At 50.9% G+C, this 15874-nt stretch overlaps 9 protein-coding genes across 9 annotated transcripts; 6 read left to right on the top strand and 3 right to left on the bottom strand.

Moving 5' to 3' along the window:
- Nucleotides 1-153: 153 nt before the first annotated feature.
- Nucleotides 154-1377, top strand: sor2 (Non-reducing polyketide synthase sor2; the record flags this gene model as incomplete). Its single annotated transcript, XM_036639730.1, has 1 exon — nucleotides 154-1377. One exon carries the CDS (start codon nucleotides 154-156, stop codon nucleotides 1375-1377), a length of 1224 nt encoding a protein of 407 aa, XP_036494574.1.
- Nucleotides 1378-2443: 1066 nt separating this feature from the next.
- Nucleotides 2444-4176, top strand: prlG-6 (MFS transporter prlG; the record flags this gene model as incomplete). The annotated part of the gene is made up of 6 exons (XM_036639731.1): nucleotides 2444-2622; nucleotides 2679-2804; nucleotides 2859-3189; nucleotides 3248-3496; nucleotides 3548-3877; nucleotides 3928-4176. The coding sequence occupies 6 exons, from the start codon at nucleotides 2444-2446 to the stop codon at nucleotides 4174-4176; spliced, it is 1464 nt and encodes a 487-aa protein (XP_036494573.1).
- Nucleotides 4177-5783: 1607 nt separating this feature from the next.
- On the top strand, nucleotides 5784-6533 carry CGCS363_v007883 (uncharacterized protein; the record flags this gene model as incomplete). The annotated part of the gene is made up of 1 exon (XM_036639732.1): nucleotides 5784-6533. The coding sequence occupies one exon, from the start codon at nucleotides 5784-5786 to the stop codon at nucleotides 6531-6533; it is 750 nt and encodes a 249-aa protein (XP_036494572.1).
- An 894-nt stretch (nucleotides 6534-7427) lies between these two features.
- Nucleotides 7428-8312, top strand: ent1-1 (Epsin-1; the record flags this gene model as incomplete). The annotated part of the gene is made up of 2 exons (XM_036639733.1): nucleotides 7428-7533; nucleotides 7600-8312. The coding sequence occupies 2 exons, from the start codon at nucleotides 7428-7430 to the stop codon at nucleotides 8310-8312; spliced, it is 819 nt and encodes a 272-aa protein (XP_036494579.1).
- A 613-nt stretch (nucleotides 8313-8925) lies between these two features.
- On the bottom strand, nucleotides 8926-10480 carry CGCS363_v007885 (uncharacterized protein; the record flags this gene model as incomplete). The annotated part of the gene is made up of 4 exons (XM_036639734.1): nucleotides 8926-9627; nucleotides 9692-9911; nucleotides 9980-10302; nucleotides 10370-10480. 4 exons carry the CDS (start codon nucleotides 10478-10480, stop codon nucleotides 8926-8928), a joined length of 1356 nt encoding a protein of 451 aa, XP_036494578.1.
- A 448-nt stretch (nucleotides 10481-10928) lies between these two features.
- Nucleotides 10929-12004, top strand: CGCS363_v007886 (uncharacterized protein; the record flags this gene model as incomplete). The annotated part of the gene is made up of 4 exons (XM_036639735.1): nucleotides 10929-11268; nucleotides 11325-11453; nucleotides 11518-11654; nucleotides 11708-12004. 4 exons carry the CDS (start codon nucleotides 10929-10931, stop codon nucleotides 12002-12004), a joined length of 903 nt encoding a protein of 300 aa, XP_036494577.1.
- Nucleotides 12005-12255: 251 nt separating this feature from the next.
- On the bottom strand, nucleotides 12256-13179 carry AMT4-1 (Thioesterase AMT4; the record flags this gene model as incomplete). The annotated part of the gene is made up of 3 exons (XM_036639736.1): nucleotides 12256-12309; nucleotides 12367-12863; nucleotides 12918-13179. 3 exons carry the CDS (start codon nucleotides 13177-13179, stop codon nucleotides 12256-12258), a joined length of 813 nt encoding a protein of 270 aa, XP_036494576.1.
- A 558-nt stretch (nucleotides 13180-13737) lies between these two features.
- Nucleotides 13738-14430, top strand: CGCS363_v007888 (uncharacterized protein; the record flags this gene model as incomplete). Its single annotated transcript, XM_036639737.1, has 1 exon — nucleotides 13738-14430. The coding sequence occupies one exon, from the start codon at nucleotides 13738-13740 to the stop codon at nucleotides 14428-14430; it is 693 nt and encodes a 230-aa protein (XP_036494570.1).
- Nucleotides 14431-14805: 375 nt separating this feature from the next.
- On the bottom strand, nucleotides 14806-15861 carry cctR-1 (Cyclochlorotine biosynthesis protein R; the record flags this gene model as incomplete). The annotated part of the gene is made up of 4 exons (XM_036639738.1): nucleotides 14806-15144; nucleotides 15204-15343; nucleotides 15397-15522; nucleotides 15576-15861. 4 exons carry the CDS (start codon nucleotides 15859-15861, stop codon nucleotides 14806-14808), a joined length of 891 nt encoding a protein of 296 aa, XP_036494569.1.
- Between the last annotated feature and the right edge of the window lie 13 nt (nucleotides 15862-15874).

Below are 15874 nucleotides of genomic sequence, written 5' to 3' on the forward strand. Positions count from 1 at the left end.
CTGACCGTCTCTTTCCGGTGGCTCAACTGAGGCTCCATGATCTGGGGGAAACCAGCAGGAATAGCGGACGCATTCTCATATTGTGGACTTTCGTACTCAGGTCAGCCTCGATTCCGCGGCGGCAAACACACGTCTTTGCAACCAGCTGTTACCATGTCAGCAACGAAAGTATCAACAACCCTGCCTACCTCAGCCACAGGGGCATCTGAGGGCAAGCTCACGACTGGTGATGAGCCACAGTTCGTGGTGCCCTACGCCACAGCGCTTTCATCTTTCCAAGAAACAAAGTCAAACACCGACAACATCGTTACGGAAGCCGGATTCGCGGGATACTACGAAAATGTTCACGAACGTCAGAAAAAGCTGATTGTACTCCTGATCATCAAAGCATTTCAAAAACTACGATGTGACGTTGGAAGGACAAAACCAGGACAGAAGCTACGCCCAATCAAGTCTGTTGCCAATGTCCAGAAGCAACTGGAGTTCTGCTACGAGTCGCTCATAGAGGCCGGTCTCATCCGTAAAGAAGGAGACCAGTATGTCCGCACAGATACGCCGATCCCACCTGGCAACGAGAAGGAGGCCCTTCAGGCAATATTGAGCGACTATCCAACATACACGTCACTCAACAAACTTGTGGCACATGCAGGCAATAATCTCGCAGAAATCTACGCCGGCCGGACAGACGGTGTGAGATCGATTTTCGGCTCGCCAGAGGGCCGAGAGTATCTCGAAGACATCTACGGAGCCGCACATCCCAGCAAGGCCTTTCACAAACTCATGGAAGACTTCATGGCCCGTTTCACGAAGAACATTGATGTGCAGTCCGGGGCCCAGCTAAAGATCCTCGAGCTCGGCGCTGGCACTGGCGGCACGACAAAATGGCTTGCGCCACTACTCGCCAAGTCTGGCGTTCCGGTAGAATACACATTCACGGATCTTGCCGGTGGTTTCACTGCCCAAGCTGCGCGGAAGTTTCAAGAATATCCATTCATGACCTTCCGGACGCAAGATATCGAGAAACCGCCGCCCGCGGAGTTGATTGGGACTCAACACGTCGTGATTGCGGTAAATGCCGTTCATGCCACTCCCGATATGGTCAAGTCACTCCGCAACACGCGACAATTCCTTCGTCCGGATGGGTTTGCGGTCGTGATGGAGGTGCAGGAACGGCTATGTTGGGCAGACTTTGTGTTCGGCCTGTTCGAAGGCTGGTGGCTATTCAAAGATGGCCGGACACATGCGACGGCGGATGAGATGGTGTGGAAAGATTCGTTCAAGACTGCTGGTTTTGGCCACGTTGACTGGACTGGGGGTAATTTGAGAGACTCGGGTTTGCAAAGGGTGTTTTTGGCTACCGCATCAGACAGCCCATGATTCTCTGTGCGTATTGCGCCAGATCAAGACTCAATTATTACAAGGCCTTCTAAGCTTACTGTACAATATGAAAATGGGTACTGTAGCTTTCAGTGCACGCTGTGCATACCATCGCTTTGGTCCGCAGAAGCCCAATCTGGATCGCTACTGCGTACAATAGGAAACGTTCTCTGTCAGGCGGTTTCAGATCTTCGTTCAGACGGAAGTTTTGCTTAAGTCCCAGTGTGGGGAATGCCCCTGCTTAAGTTGTTACTCTCCGTAGAGCACGTGTATTGATACTCCATATTCCCAGCTACTCAAACTTCTTCGCTGACGGAGAACTAAGATAAGCTCCGTCTGAGTCTGACGCAACCCAAAGTCGACGATTTAATCGATTGGCTTTGCGCCATGGTAGTCCAGAAGATGTCAGAGCTTGTTCAATCATTGTCCATAACCCCCACAAAGCTGCAGTTTCCCCTCTCTGGTGTGGTGGAGACTTGGGATGATCGAACTCAGTTTTGTGTTACATTCGTCTTAACCGAGAGTATCGCAAGACATGAACCGGGCAACACGTATGAAGCTGAGAGTTTGCAATAATGTCTAAAGTTTCATCTCTCTCTAAGCGAAGGTTGCCGCAATAGCCGATATGATCTGTACATTTACGTCCCATAGATGCTACGTGCAGAAAGAGTTTTGGACCGTCTGACTGGCGGCTAAACCGCAAACCTTGCTGCATTCCTAGCAGTCCTGGGGTATCCTGACTATGCCGTGCTCGTTCAATATGCATCCTGGTTGGCGCCTCGGGAAAGAAGTGCCAGCTGATGGTCGGGCGCGATTCCCTTGGGGTTAGGCGAAGGATACTCCCGCAGCTATCTCTGTATGGGTCTCGAATTTGCATCTCAGCTTCCAGATCAGTGTTGGTGTGTCGGTACTATCAACCAGAAAGCGAAACATCTCGCCTGTGCTAGGTCACAACCGGGTCAATTGCATATCCAACGTGTTCGACAAGTTGTGTCTTGTCTTGCATTCGTTCACTCTCGACCTTTTGGGGAAATTCTCGGAGCAGCAACTCTCATTGAATGCCAAGATGTTCCGCGAAAAGGTTCGCGAGAAGCGCGCCGAAGAGGTCAACATTGAGCTACGGGACGAGCAAGGAAACGTCGTCGTTGATTGGGACGGGGAAGACGACAAGAGCAAACCTATCAACTGGCCCGCATTGGACAAGTTCATTAATGTCGGTCTTGTTAGTATTCTCACGTTCATCGCGTAAGAGTCACAGCCCTTGAATTCACGTCACGATGCCATCACTCACAGCGAAGTAGGTCCGTGGCGTCTGCGATGTGTGCTCCCGGTGTTCCAGACATGATGGCAGAGTTCCATAGCGACAGTCAGATACTATCATCATTCATCGTATCCATTTTCATCTTAGGCTACGCCGTGGGCCCAATGTAAGTTTGATCAAAGTGCCATACATTCTTTGTACGTGTCTCACATGATGCCAGAATGTTTGCACCTCTGTCCGAGGTATATGGAAGAGCCGTCTTGTATCATATCTCCAACGTCACGTTCACTCTCTTCAGCATCTTAAGTGCGGTATCACCAAACCTGGCGGCACTCATTATCTTTCGCTTTCTTTCCGGCGCATCGGGCGCAGCTCCGCTAGCCATCGGCGGTGGAACCATCGCGGACCTCATCCGACCTGAGCGTCGTGGAGTGGTTGTGTCCGTCTACTTTGTTGGGCCCATGCTTGGTCCGGCCATTGGCCCCGTGGCTGCTGGATATATCACTCAAGGCCTGGGATGGAGATGGATCTTTTGGTTGACAGCCATTCCGGTATGTCGCAATTCAGCTGCTATCGTTCGATCCGTGTAGTTGACATGATTTGCACTAGTCCGGCGCGTTTACAGTCATATCCTTTTTCGGGCTGCGTGAGACATATCCTCCGCGACTCTTACAGAACAAAGCCGCCGCTTTCCAGAAACAATATCCGGAGCTCAATTTCGTCGTCCATGGACAGATGACAGCAGCACCAGTCTCAACTTTGCTCCTCAATGCGCTGGTCCGTCCCCTAAAGATGTTCTTTTTCAGTCCTATCGTTTTCCTTTTATCTACCATTCTCGCGCTAGCATACGGGTACACTGTAAGTTATGAAATCCCAGCTAGATGGTTCAACTTTCTCACTAAGCATTAGTATATACTTCTCACCACGTTTACAAACGTCTTTACTTCAGAGTATGGCTTTACAACCGGAACCGTCGGCCTAGTTTACCTCGGGTTGGGCGTTGGCTTCAGTATAGGCGCCATCAGCAACGGAATATTCAACGATCGCATGGCCAACCTTCGGACTAAGAAAAACAATGGAAATCGTATGCCAGAGTACCGCCTGCCACTAATGGCACGGTCCATTCTACTGACTCCCGTGGGGTTATTCTTCTACGGATGGACAGCCCAGTACCACTTGCACTGGATATTGCCCATCATTGGGTCGGCCATCCTTGGTGTCGGGCTTATCTTAGTAATGGTATGTCCAAACACCACCGTACTGTTTCTAAGTTTCTCACTCAAACGTAGATGCCGCTGCATACGTACCTTATTGATGCGTTTACCAAGTATGCCGCGTCAGCAATTGCAGCAGCAACCATCTTCAGATGTGTCGTCGGCACATTTTTACCTTTGGCAGGCGAACCTCTGTTTGATCATCTGGGTCTTGGATGGGGTAGTAGCCTCCTAGGGTTCATTGCATTGCTGTTTTGTCCGGTGCCTCTCTTATTGCAGAGATACGGAGAAGAAGTGCGCACACGCTTCCCGGTGAAGCTGTAAATAATTGCATGCCTGTACTTTCAGAAGCAATCGTACAATACGCAAATTACTATGCCAAGTACAATGAAAACATTCGAATTATTTGTGTGCTCTGAAAACGAACAACATGGAGTTGGGGTGTAGTTCAGATTTCCATGTTGTGATTGAACCATGTACGCATCGATCTACCACGTTTTCGCCCGTGCAATCGTTCTGTCCTCCGCGATAGTCACACAAGGTGTGTACTCGATATCAAGATGAGAGTTGATCGTAAAAGGGTCATCCGTGTGCATGTTTATCAATACATGATCCGCGCAATGAACAGAATGATTCCAGTTCACTGAATAACCCGGCACCGTTGTTCCCCAACGAGCTGCACTACTGAGAATTTTCCAAGTCGCAACGCAGTGCCAACGATGTAAATCCATAGAAACCCATTTGATGTCCTGCGTTCCCTTTCTCACGTCCTGGATGGATATTTGGCTAGTCGCATTCTGATCTTCAAAGAATTCCCACGGCCACACATGTTCGAACTCATCTATGAGCACAGGGGACGAACAGGATTGTGGCATCCAATGCAGGAGAACGTCGTCGTAAATGCAGCCTGCAGCTATGGCTTTCTCCGGAGTGTCTCCGCATTGAGCGGATGGTGCCCAGGCGCGGAACCGTTGGCCACCGTCGATGACTGTCCATTCGGGTACGGAGACAGAGTTGTCTGTTGGGAAATGCCAATGAGACATCATCAGATCAACAAGAAACCCTGCGAGAACTCCTGCGGAAACGTAGAATACACCTTCGCAGATCTTTCTCCATGGCCGATGTCGCGCATTGCGTTCAACTGCTTGTTGTGCTGCCAATTCCTCAAGTATCTCGTCATCGTGGCTGCTACCCCTCGAGGATAGAAGTCGCTCTTCCGACCCTTCGTCTGTGTGGTGAGATTTGTGAGACATTGCTCTAGTTGTGATGGGGATGAATCAAGCAAGCGACGAGGTGCAGCAGTTGCCCTTGGATTCGATGAGTGTGATAGCATGCTCTCTAAGTCTAGACAGTTGAACATGGATCGCTCATTCGGAGAGAAAATCCGATATACACACCGTCCCCGCGCGGGCTCGCTCTCGATACTTCCTAAGTTGATTGATCACCATAACCTTGTAGTCTGAGCGCCGGGGGCTTATACTCGAATTAGCTCCCGCGGCGGGAAGCTAAAGCAAGAAAGCTTGTCTCATAACCGCTTATATCCCGAGTCCCATGATCCTTGTTGCATGTTGTAGCTCTGGCTGCAGTGCAACCCCGCAACGGCTTCAAAGATTTCCATGACGGATTATATGCTGCTCATATGGCTGACATCATAGTTAGCAATAGACTACAATACACTAGAGTTTGAGAGTCGGGATCCCACCCCGAGGCTATGTCTATTACAAGTGTAGATGCGAGAGCGTTGAGCTCCGAGTGCGTCGTGCGGTAGGGAGGTTTGCTGCAGGTGTTTTAGTCGAGGGGAAGGCTGGCGCTTAGTTTCATTCTACAAGGATTACATTAACTTGCACATTGCTTTCGTTATCCTCCTCGCTGCTGAATCTATCTACGCTACTATTGCTTCTGTCCTTTCATTCTATTCACTGCACCAGAGCATGGCAAACCGTAACGATATCCCCAGCCCGATGATGCCTCGGAGCACCGCCCTCCCGCTGTGTGTCAAGATACTTCTCTTTCTCATAGGGTCCGCAACCTTTGTTCTCATCAGCCTCATTCAGGTAACTGATCCATCAGCCCAAATCGAGGACGTCACCCTTGGGCATACAAAGGGTCTGGGCCTTGTGACCGGTCTCATGGCAGACAAATGGCCCTGTGGCAGAGACAGCTCCACGGCAAAATCTCGAGGATGCAGGTTTGAATCCTACACGGCTACATGGCAACCCCCCAACTGTTTCGATGCCGCCTTGGATGCGGAGTTTCGCTCCGCGAAACCATGGACCTTCTTCACGGATCGCAATGCGACCACGCAGCAGTCATGGACTGACGTGGAAGCGGGAACGAGCGCACAGGCTTGGACGACGTGGGAGTTCCATCTCTACTCTTGCGCATTCATCTGGAAAAAGGAGGTGAAAATTGTCCACGGGCTTGTGTCTGGAACCATCGACTACCACCAGTGCCTTGATCACGCACTGATGCAAGACTATGCGAGACCGAAGGAACACGTCAGCATCCCTTGTTGGCCGCGATTCACTTCTTGCAGGCCACCAAGCGATATATCGGTTCACCAGTTTGACCTCAGGCCGGGGGCCAAGAAAGGGTCTGATCAAGGCGGGAAGCTTGCTGATGTCCATGAGCATTCGCATCTCCATGGGTCCAACAAGGAGTTCGATCACAGGGGCTGGTAGTTATGCAGCATGTGGAATCATTGTATGAGAATAGTTTCTTCATCAGGAAGTTAGGGCGCGATCTCAGTACCAGGTGTATGTACTAGGTAGGGTGTGCACTATTATTAAGTTGCAGGTTCACAACAATTTCCTAAATAGGCATAAGTCGTTAGGTCGTATGATGCCCGAGACCCGAGTCAATTGTGCCATGATGGAGTATGGGGTGGTGAGTAGTCATCAGCTACCATTACGAAGAAACCAATGGTTTACCGAGACAAGTAGACACATGATTATGAGCCTCAGCTTCACGTCCACCGTGCCGAAACCGAAATTGTATTGTCCACTCACCATTCGTGTTGTACACGAACCAACCTTGATGTGTTTGGAAATATGCCTTCCGCGGGAGTTTAATTCAAGCTGTAAAGCATCCCACCTGCCCCGAATTTGACTTCCGTCATCCCACACGCCAAAATTAGGTTTCAGTATGCGGATGTAGGCAGCCTCCCCGGCCTCTAGATAATCTACGTTCGTTCGATAGTTCTGTACCATGTTGAACGGAACCAAGCAAAAGGCCTCGTTTGTACGACAAGTGTGTATCATGCTTGTTGAAGTTACGATGCTATGGGAACTTCGAAATACACCGACTCTACTATGCGGGTGGAACCTTAGTAAAATATCGGTAAGCTCCAGTGAAGGTGACCAATCCATTACGGCGGAATCACTAACCTATTCTATGTCTATTGACGTAGCAGACTTGTAGTTCGGCAAATACGGTGAACGAGGTATCAGATGCCGACAGGATATATGAACACATGTGGCCGAACCATTCTCTGAGGGCCTGTTGCGTAGAGCAATCGTATCAGAATACTCAACAACATAACAAATTAAAACACAGCAATCTCTTCAGTGCACAATATGAGAGTCTCAACCATCATCTCCATCGCCAGCTTGGTGGCTGCCTCCTTTGCTGCTCCAGCGATCCAGCGAGACGAAAAGCGTGGTTTTGTGACCGATGACCTTGGTATGTCCACGCCTTTCCCCGGGACTTCATGCATCCAAGGCAGCGCAGTACTGATAATTGAGTCAGATCCTCGATCTTTTGTCACCGAGGATAAGAGGAGCTTTGTGACGGAGCCCGAGAAGCGAGGGTTCGTAACCGAGGACAAGCGAAGCTTTGTTACCGAGCCTGAGAAACGTTCATTCATCACCGAACCACACAAGAGAGGTTTTGTTACTGAGAAGAGAAGCTTCGTGACCGAGCCAGAGAAGCGCAATTTCGTCACCGACAAGAGGGGCTTCGTGACCGAAGACAAACGCAGCTTTGTTACGGAGCCCGAGAAGAGAGGCTTTGTCACCGAGGACAAGCGCTCTTTCGTCACCGAGCCTGAGAAACGAGGGTTTGTGACGGAGGACAAGCGCTCCTTTGTCACTGAGCCGGAGAAGAGGGCTTTTGTGACTGAAGAGAAGCGGTCTTTTGTTACAGAGCCTGAGAAGAGAGGATTCGTGACGGAGGAGAAGCGGGGGTTTGTGACTGAGCCGGAAAAGAGATCGTTCATCACGGAGCGTGGCTTCGTCACTGAACCGGAGAAGAGGTCCTTCATTACTGAGAAGAGGGGTTTTGTTACTGAACCCGAGAAGAGGGGCTTCGTCACCGAAGACAAGCGTAGCTTCGTTACGGAGCCCGAGAAGAGAGGCTTTGTTACCGAGGACAAGCGATCTTTCGTCACCGAGGACAAGCGAAGCTTCGTTACCGATGACATCGAGAAACGTGGCTTCATGACTGAGGAAGACATGGACTAAAGGCCTGACATCTGGCGGAGTTCAGATTGAACATCTCCTGTCTTATTTGGAGCAAAATAAGGTGAACTGCACTGTACGTCAAAAGGATAGTCTTTCGTTTCGATCTATTGTAGAAACTGTCACTCCTTTACTTCGTTGTATCCGACGCGATGCGCATCTTTGAGTGAGTGCAATGTAACAGCCACGTCAGCGCAAGAGTGGAAAATCACCATTTGCCCTTCGTGCATAGCACCCGTTGATTTCTCCACTTCTATTCGCTCGTTTGTCAAAGTCTGGTCTAGCCTTCTATCTCATTGAAACGGTTTGCATGGTGGAAAGAGCTACTCAGTATCACCCGTAAGCCAGATTTCATGGCCGTTTCCTTCCTTAACAATCCTGCTATTCAGGCATCCCACTGCAGCTACTGCACTGGCTATCCACCAAACGAGGCCTGTAATGTTGTGCGAGGATCCGTAACTGTATACAACGCCAGCAATTGATGACGTCGCTGACCTCACCAAGCCCGTGAGAAGAAAGGCGCTGCTGTGTGTTCGTGCTAGAGCGGATGGATGGGGCGAGGACCTGACGGTGGTTAGCATCCGTTGAGACACTAATCATTTCGGAGGTATGGAACTTACAGGTTTGTCAACACCAGCTGTGCGGGAACAACAAATGTCGAAGTTCCGACCATGAGAACTTGGGCCAAGACAATGAGGAACCAGACCCAAAAGCCTTCTTTACCTGCCGGTGGAGCCTTAGTAGACGGCGCGGCTGCGATGTACGGAATGATGAAGTAAAGCACAGGCATGCCCATCATGAAGGTCCGCCACATTTTCAGTGTCCCCAAGCGGCGGTTGATGCGCGGGTAGATGAATAGTTGCGTCGGAAGTCCCATCACTCCCACGATGAATAGAGACCACATGATGCGGTCTGGCTTCATTCCAGCCCCGCCCGAGAAGAAGAACGGCAATCGAGCTTGATTCTTTGTGTCAACCGGGTCGCTAAGAAAGCTCGTCCACAGAGTGTTGTAAGTCGTGATGTGGTACTCCTGGATTGCGTATGACACGAGCGTCAGACACATGTTCCTGGTGAACATCCGTTTCAGTGGAAGAATCCGCTGGGGTTTGGCGGGCTTTAGCGATTCAGGGTGCTCTTCAGAGTCCCTCTCCTCTGCTGCCTCCGCATCGTCGGTGATCATGCGGGACATTTCCTCGTGCGAAGCCTCCTCCTGGGCGACTCTGCTCGCTGATGGAACCTTTCTTCCAAATATCATTGCGCTAACCTTTCTCGTGAAAGCTATGCCCGGGTCGTAGCGATCTTTGAGCGGCTCGAGAGTCTACAGTAGAGTTAGATACCTAGTATGCATGGTTCTGAATGGAAAGGAGTCGAAGGTCACCTACCTCTTCTAGGAAAAAGAAGACGGCGCCGAACGCAATCAGAAGGAAAAAACCGCTCAGCAGTGCCGGTGGTGCGTAAGGCCAGGCCTTCAGGAAAGCGTTGTTCCCGAACTTTTCAGGGTATTTTCCTGCGAGGTCCGCTAACTGTCCGGCCATCAGGGGACTGAACATCGCCGCGACGTTGAACGAGATTGGAAGCAGCAAGAAGGCATGCGGCTGATATCTGGTTTTCTTCTTAGTATTTTCTTCTTGGGGCGTCTCTCTGGAGGACCATCGATGAAGAATACGCACCTCTTTTCAGCTACAACCTCCGAGACCATGGTTCTAATGGTTGCGACATTGCCGTTGACGAGGCCTTCGAGGATGCGTAGAGCCAGCGCTTGCTTGAAATTAGTGATGAAGCCAAATGAAACGCAGCCAATCAGTGATCCAGCCACTCCCAAAAGGAGCACCGGCTTTCGTCCTCCTCGGTGGGAATCTGCCAGTCTTCCGAGGAACATCGACGAGAAGCATTGGGAGAGCATGAAGCTCGTTTGCATGTACGCAACTTGCCGGACGACTGCGCCCGAGTCCAGATTAGGGTCTAATGATTGAAGCTGGTAGAAAAGATAGGTCTGTCACGCTCAAGTCAGCATGATCGGTTCACAGGCCCCATCACTGTGCCGCCGGGACGTCACGTACAAGCAACGAGATGCTAACAACCGGCTCGGCAAACCGTAAAAAGCACAGAATCGCCAGTTGATCTTTTCTTGGGAGTGACCTCCATGTCACTTCATCTTTCTTTGCATCCATTGCCGATGGGTTGCTGTTCCTGAATCCTGCTGAGGGGACGTTTGTGCTCGTAGGATGAGTTTCTTCCGTGGCGATATACAATGCTGCTATCACCAGTGGAAGATTGGTGAAATGCCAGTAAACGTGATCATCTGCAGCGCTGAACAAGCTGAACCCTTTGGTTCCAGGGAGGGGGAGCTAGCTGTCTGGCGGTAGACTGACTCGTAGCTCCTAAAGCGGTCGCCATGGGTGTCTTCGGTCCGCTGTGGGTACCTGGCTGCGATTGAAACAACAGCATAAACCTTGCCCCTTCGGTCCGCTGCTGAGGGTTACGACCGCAATCGCTTGCAGGTGTCAGTCGAAGTCTCGGTGGTTGTGGTGGTGCAGGACCTGTCATCTGGGCTCGCGCAGCCATTATCATCACTTTATAGGTTGAACGCATTGTTGACCAGACGATTGATTAGTCACCATGGATAAGAGCAAGAGCGTGAAGTTTGCCAAAGACATGGAGCGGATGAAGTACAGCGCTCTCGACGAGGCAGATGCCGACGATGAGCTTGACAGTCTCGACGGTATGGAGCTGGAAGGCCGGGACGGCCATGGACACTCGCCCACTTTTCCCGATGAATGGAATCACGACCGGATGCTTTGGGATCAACGGCTACGCCGAGTTCAGAAGATTGTATGGGTCGAGGGCGTGATCATCGCGATGCTTTTCGGCTTGGTGGTGTTTCTAGGGCTTCAGCTGATATGGCCAAAACAACGCGGTGTTCCACTTGGTGTTGATCCTAGTGGATTCGTTCCCCCAGGTATGAATTCTCCAAAATTCAGGCATGTGCCTACTGCTAATTAGTGAACGAAACAGAGATCGGACAACCTGTAAAATGGATGAAGTACGACGATGACACCGATCCGCACTTTTTCCCGCCCGATGTATTCGACAGCATTGAGAAAGTGCAAGCTGCAGCCAGAGATTTCAAGATGCTACATAACGGTACGCCAGGCTCAGCTGCTCGATTTGCGAGACTGTTGTTACTGACTAGTTATTCTGCTGGCAGCTTCGAATGTGCGGATCAACGGCAAATACACGACTTACATGGATTTCAACGACGAAAGGCAACCGCTGCCCGCGTATGTTACCAGAAAAGGGTCCGAGTTGTACAGCATCAGAGCCTTCCATCAAATGCACTGCGTTGTAAGTCTAAGTACAGAGAAAGCGTGTATACATGAATACTGACTGCATTTCAGTCTATCATCTTCGAAGACATTGGCTACCGAGTTCTCAACAAGACGTCTAAGTGGGAGCCTGGGCATGTTATCCACTGCCTGAACACGGTCCGGTCAGCCGTGACCTGCCTGGCTGACGCAACACCGATATCATACGTGCATGGAATGGGAGTTGGACATACAACGGATGATCAGAAGTCTCATTGCCGTGATTTCTTCGCGCTGAGGGAGTGGGCTCACGATCCAGTCCGGGCGGTGCAGTGGAAGAACGTGGCACCGGACGACGAGAAGGACCGGTACGAGCAGATTTTGCCGTAAAGCGATAACTAGACCTGCATCATTTTGCCCCATTCCACAGCATTGCGGGTTAAGACGTAGATGCATCAGATTTAGCGTTATGTAGACAGTGTCCACATTGGTATTTGATGAGCATGAACACTTTCCGCAGGAGCTTGCATCAAAGATTCACGGAGAATACTGAATTGTCATCAACGTCTATTGGTACCTGAAACAACTTTCTTGCAGAGGCCTGTGGGAGCATGTTCAGCGTCATACCCGGTTTCTGCGATCTAGTCTAACGCCATGTCTAAACTTTTCCTGATGTGTGCCGTGATACCATCGATCTGCGAGCGAAATGTTCAATAAACTGATTCGCCAGTGAGGAAATTTGTGTAACTTACATATTCCTGATCGAAGATGCTGTAGTGATTTCCGGCCGTCTCAATGACCTGTTCCACGAAGCCCTCCTGCATATCTTCCCAGCCGAGCTGTGGCAAAAACCTGGTTCGATCGAGCGGGCACTTCTCGCCAGGATCAGCCATCGGCACCATATCCTTCGCTCTGATCAAGATCGCGTGCGGTGGCGTTGGGTCAACGCCGTACGACCGCGCCGTTCCAAGGACTCCCGTCCTCGGCATCGACCACTGTGGAGGGTCCCACTGATCGGAGAGGCATGTCGCTCTCATTAGCGCCGTCATCAACTTGTCACGAGTCTCTTCATTGACACCAGGCAGAGCTGGCGCGTGATGGAGTTTCGCGGGCTCTTTTTGTGCTTCGGGTCGTGGGCATCTTGGGTAGACTGAGTCGATGAGGATGATTCGTGATACGCGAAGGCCGCGACCTGAAGTAGCCAACATGTGGGCGATCTGCACGGAGAGAACGCCTCCAAAAGACCAGCCTGAGGAGGATTTGGGTCAGAAAAAAGCTCGGCACGTTACTGAGATCTACATACCACCGAGTACGATCTCGCCTCTCAGCATTACCCGCTTGATTAGGCGGACATACGCTTCAGCGATGTCCCGAACGCTTTGCCATCCACCGATACCATCGGCATCGAACTTGGGATCCCAGATACCGTAGACCTTTCGGCCCAGGGTGCCGACCTTGAAATAGCTTGTCAACAGGCCGCTCGCATCGTGAATGAGGAAAATCGGTGGCGGCTCGCTGCGAGAGCGCGGGAAGTCTTGGATTAGGACTGGATTGGCGGCAGGCATTGCGGCGGCTGAAGTGCTGTGGCTGTCCTCGTGATCCAAATGCAGTGTGAGAGCTGAGAAGAAGGACGCCACCAGTAAGAACCAAAATGACGATCGAAGTGTGAGTTCGAAGGTAGCTCCGGTAAGGCTTCACAATATTGTTAGTGACATTCGGGCGGGGAACTGTTTGGTCGCCAGCACGTTGCGCGAACTCTGAACGAGGGTGTCTCCTGCAACTGATCCCAGACCACAGCAAAGTCCAATCTCTGTCAGCTTCCTCATTGGTCTGTCTTCTACAGCTCCGAGTCCTTGGACGAGGGTGGCATCCGCGGTCCGAAATGCTGTTCAAACTTTAATCTGGCTGCACACAGTTGCTGGCTCAGTCCGGCACAAGTTGAGAGTACCCACCGCCCTCCCAACTCATCGTCAACCCCTGCTCATCCCAGCGTTAGGCTTTCACCAAGAGGAACTAGACGCAAGATTTCAGTGAAGTGAGTATTGTCATGTTTAAATGTCTCCAGCGTTTTTAGCCTTACCTTACGATCTCACAGGCGCTAAAGAGCAACTAAAGACTTCGATATGGAGAAACACACTCTCCTGAACGAGCAGCGAGAAAGCGAAGAAACGACTGCAGGGCGTAGCAGCTATCATGACGAGACAGACTCAGTCGAATACACCTCCGAGGTGATCACCAAGCGCAAAGCCCACCGTAGCCGCATATGGTCCGTTATCGGCAAAGCAGCTCTAGTCCCAGCCGCCTTTGCCATCTTCTACCTCGGTCGCGCAACCCACGACATGACCCCCTCACGGCCTCCCGAGCCCATCTCTCTCGGAAAATGCTCGCCGGATTGGAAAGAGTCGAAAGCCCGAGGCTGCGTCTACGACTTTGTCCTCTCGACGTGGATGCATCCGAAATGCTTCAACGAGGAGATGCACGAGCGGTACTTGGGCTACATGAAGTGGCGGAACACGACCTTCTGGTACGAGCGGGAGCGAATCAACGAGGTGCCCTTTGATGTGGCGGCCAAGGGGGAGCATGGGGAGATTTTCACGGACGGGACGGTTCACCACATGCACTGCAGCTACGTGTGGGACAGGATCACGTATGCTTCGCACTTCAAGCCGAGAGTGTTGGACTCGCTGTGCAGAGACCCCAAGCACGTCGAGCATTGTATCTTGTACAATGGCATTCCTCAATCTTGGGAGATTGACCTGCCGAACATTACGAGGGTGTACAACGAGCCTCATGAGGTGGATTGTTTGATTGGATGAAGTTGATATCGGTTTGGCCGGAAACGTCTTCCATTCACCGGAGCGTGCATTGAATAGGTCACGATTTTGCATCAAAAGCCAGTTCTAGTTTGTTTCAATGCATGCCCACTATCCATATCTTTTACTATCCAATGGCAATAATGCACATCTCGCTACTACAGACTCGAGGGGGAACAATGTGTAAAGTCTATCCTCTGCGGTGTTGTTCACAGTAGGATGAGAACTCTCTCAACTAACAGTAACTATGGACCTTCTTCAGTAAGGTTTTGTGAAGTCGCAAATATGCCATGTACCTTTCCTACGATAAGTCTAACGATTGCTTCGCTACATGCAACGGAAAATTGTAAGCTCAGTTATCCAAGGTTTGAGGAATTCTCAGGCCAGTCCAATCTCTTCATCCGGGGACAACTTCGGGAACGGAATGATCTCAGTGTAGTTGTCATGCTTCGCCCCTTCAGGTGCCAGGTTCTTGTACCGCACACCTCTAACAGGGTCGTTTGCCCACTTCCTCAAAGCAGACCAGTCTCTGCACATAAACTTCTGGTCATCCGTGACATGGCCCACCGCGAAACCATTGACATAGGTCATCGGAGACGCATCCGCAAGGCACATGATTGCTTCGCGGATAGTGTTCAGGCAGTGGGCGACGTGTTGAGGAGCCCATTGTGACGAGACGTTGTGAACCCGGTGGCCGTATTCTTCGGTAATGGAAATCTGTTGTCAATTCAGTCAGTAAACGTCGAAAATGGCCATCTGATATCTTGCAAACTTACGAGGCAGTGCATTTGATGAAAAGAGCGGATGATGTATGTCTGTCGGTATGATACCGTTGAATAATACGCCGGCAGTTTTGCAACGGTGCCGTCAGGCTTGTGCCAATCCGCCCAATTGTCGTTGACCAACACATTTGAAGCTGCTCGAACTGTTAGCAGCGTTTAACCCTGAAGCAACCACGAAAAGGCTTACAGTTATGCAAACTCTTCAGCTTCTTGACGACCATTTTCGTCTTATTCAGGTCGTAAAATGTGTCTTCTTCGATGTAGTACGGAGAAGACTTGTCGAAAATTGTCCATCTTCCTGGTTCGCCGATCTCTGTGGCACTGTTAACAAGGTGCCCTCCTCGTTTCGCAACTCTGCACACTTACCCGGCGGGACGAAGCCGCTGTGGTCGCTACCGATGTGCCCGCATTTATGGGCATCTCTGACGGACGTAACGCGATCAAAGACAGCAAATACAGTTACTAGCATAAGAGCCACGACTGTAATTAGCAAGCTCACGCGCAGGCACCAGACGTTGCTTTCCAAGGTTGCGATTTGTTCGCGCAAATTCTCCTCCGAGCCTTCGGACTGTCGCTCATCGTCATCGGATTGGCTGGTGCGAACTTCTTTGTACGCGTGTGTGGGCGGCCACAGCGACTTCAATCTATCCATCTTCTTTTGCAGT

This window comes from Colletotrichum siamense (assembly GCF_013390195.1).
Source record: "Colletotrichum siamense strain Cg363 chromosome Unknown KSG_Cg363_contig05, whole genome shotgun sequence".
NCBI lineage: Eukaryota > Fungi > Ascomycota > Sordariomycetes > Glomerellales > Glomerellaceae > Colletotrichum > Colletotrichum siamense.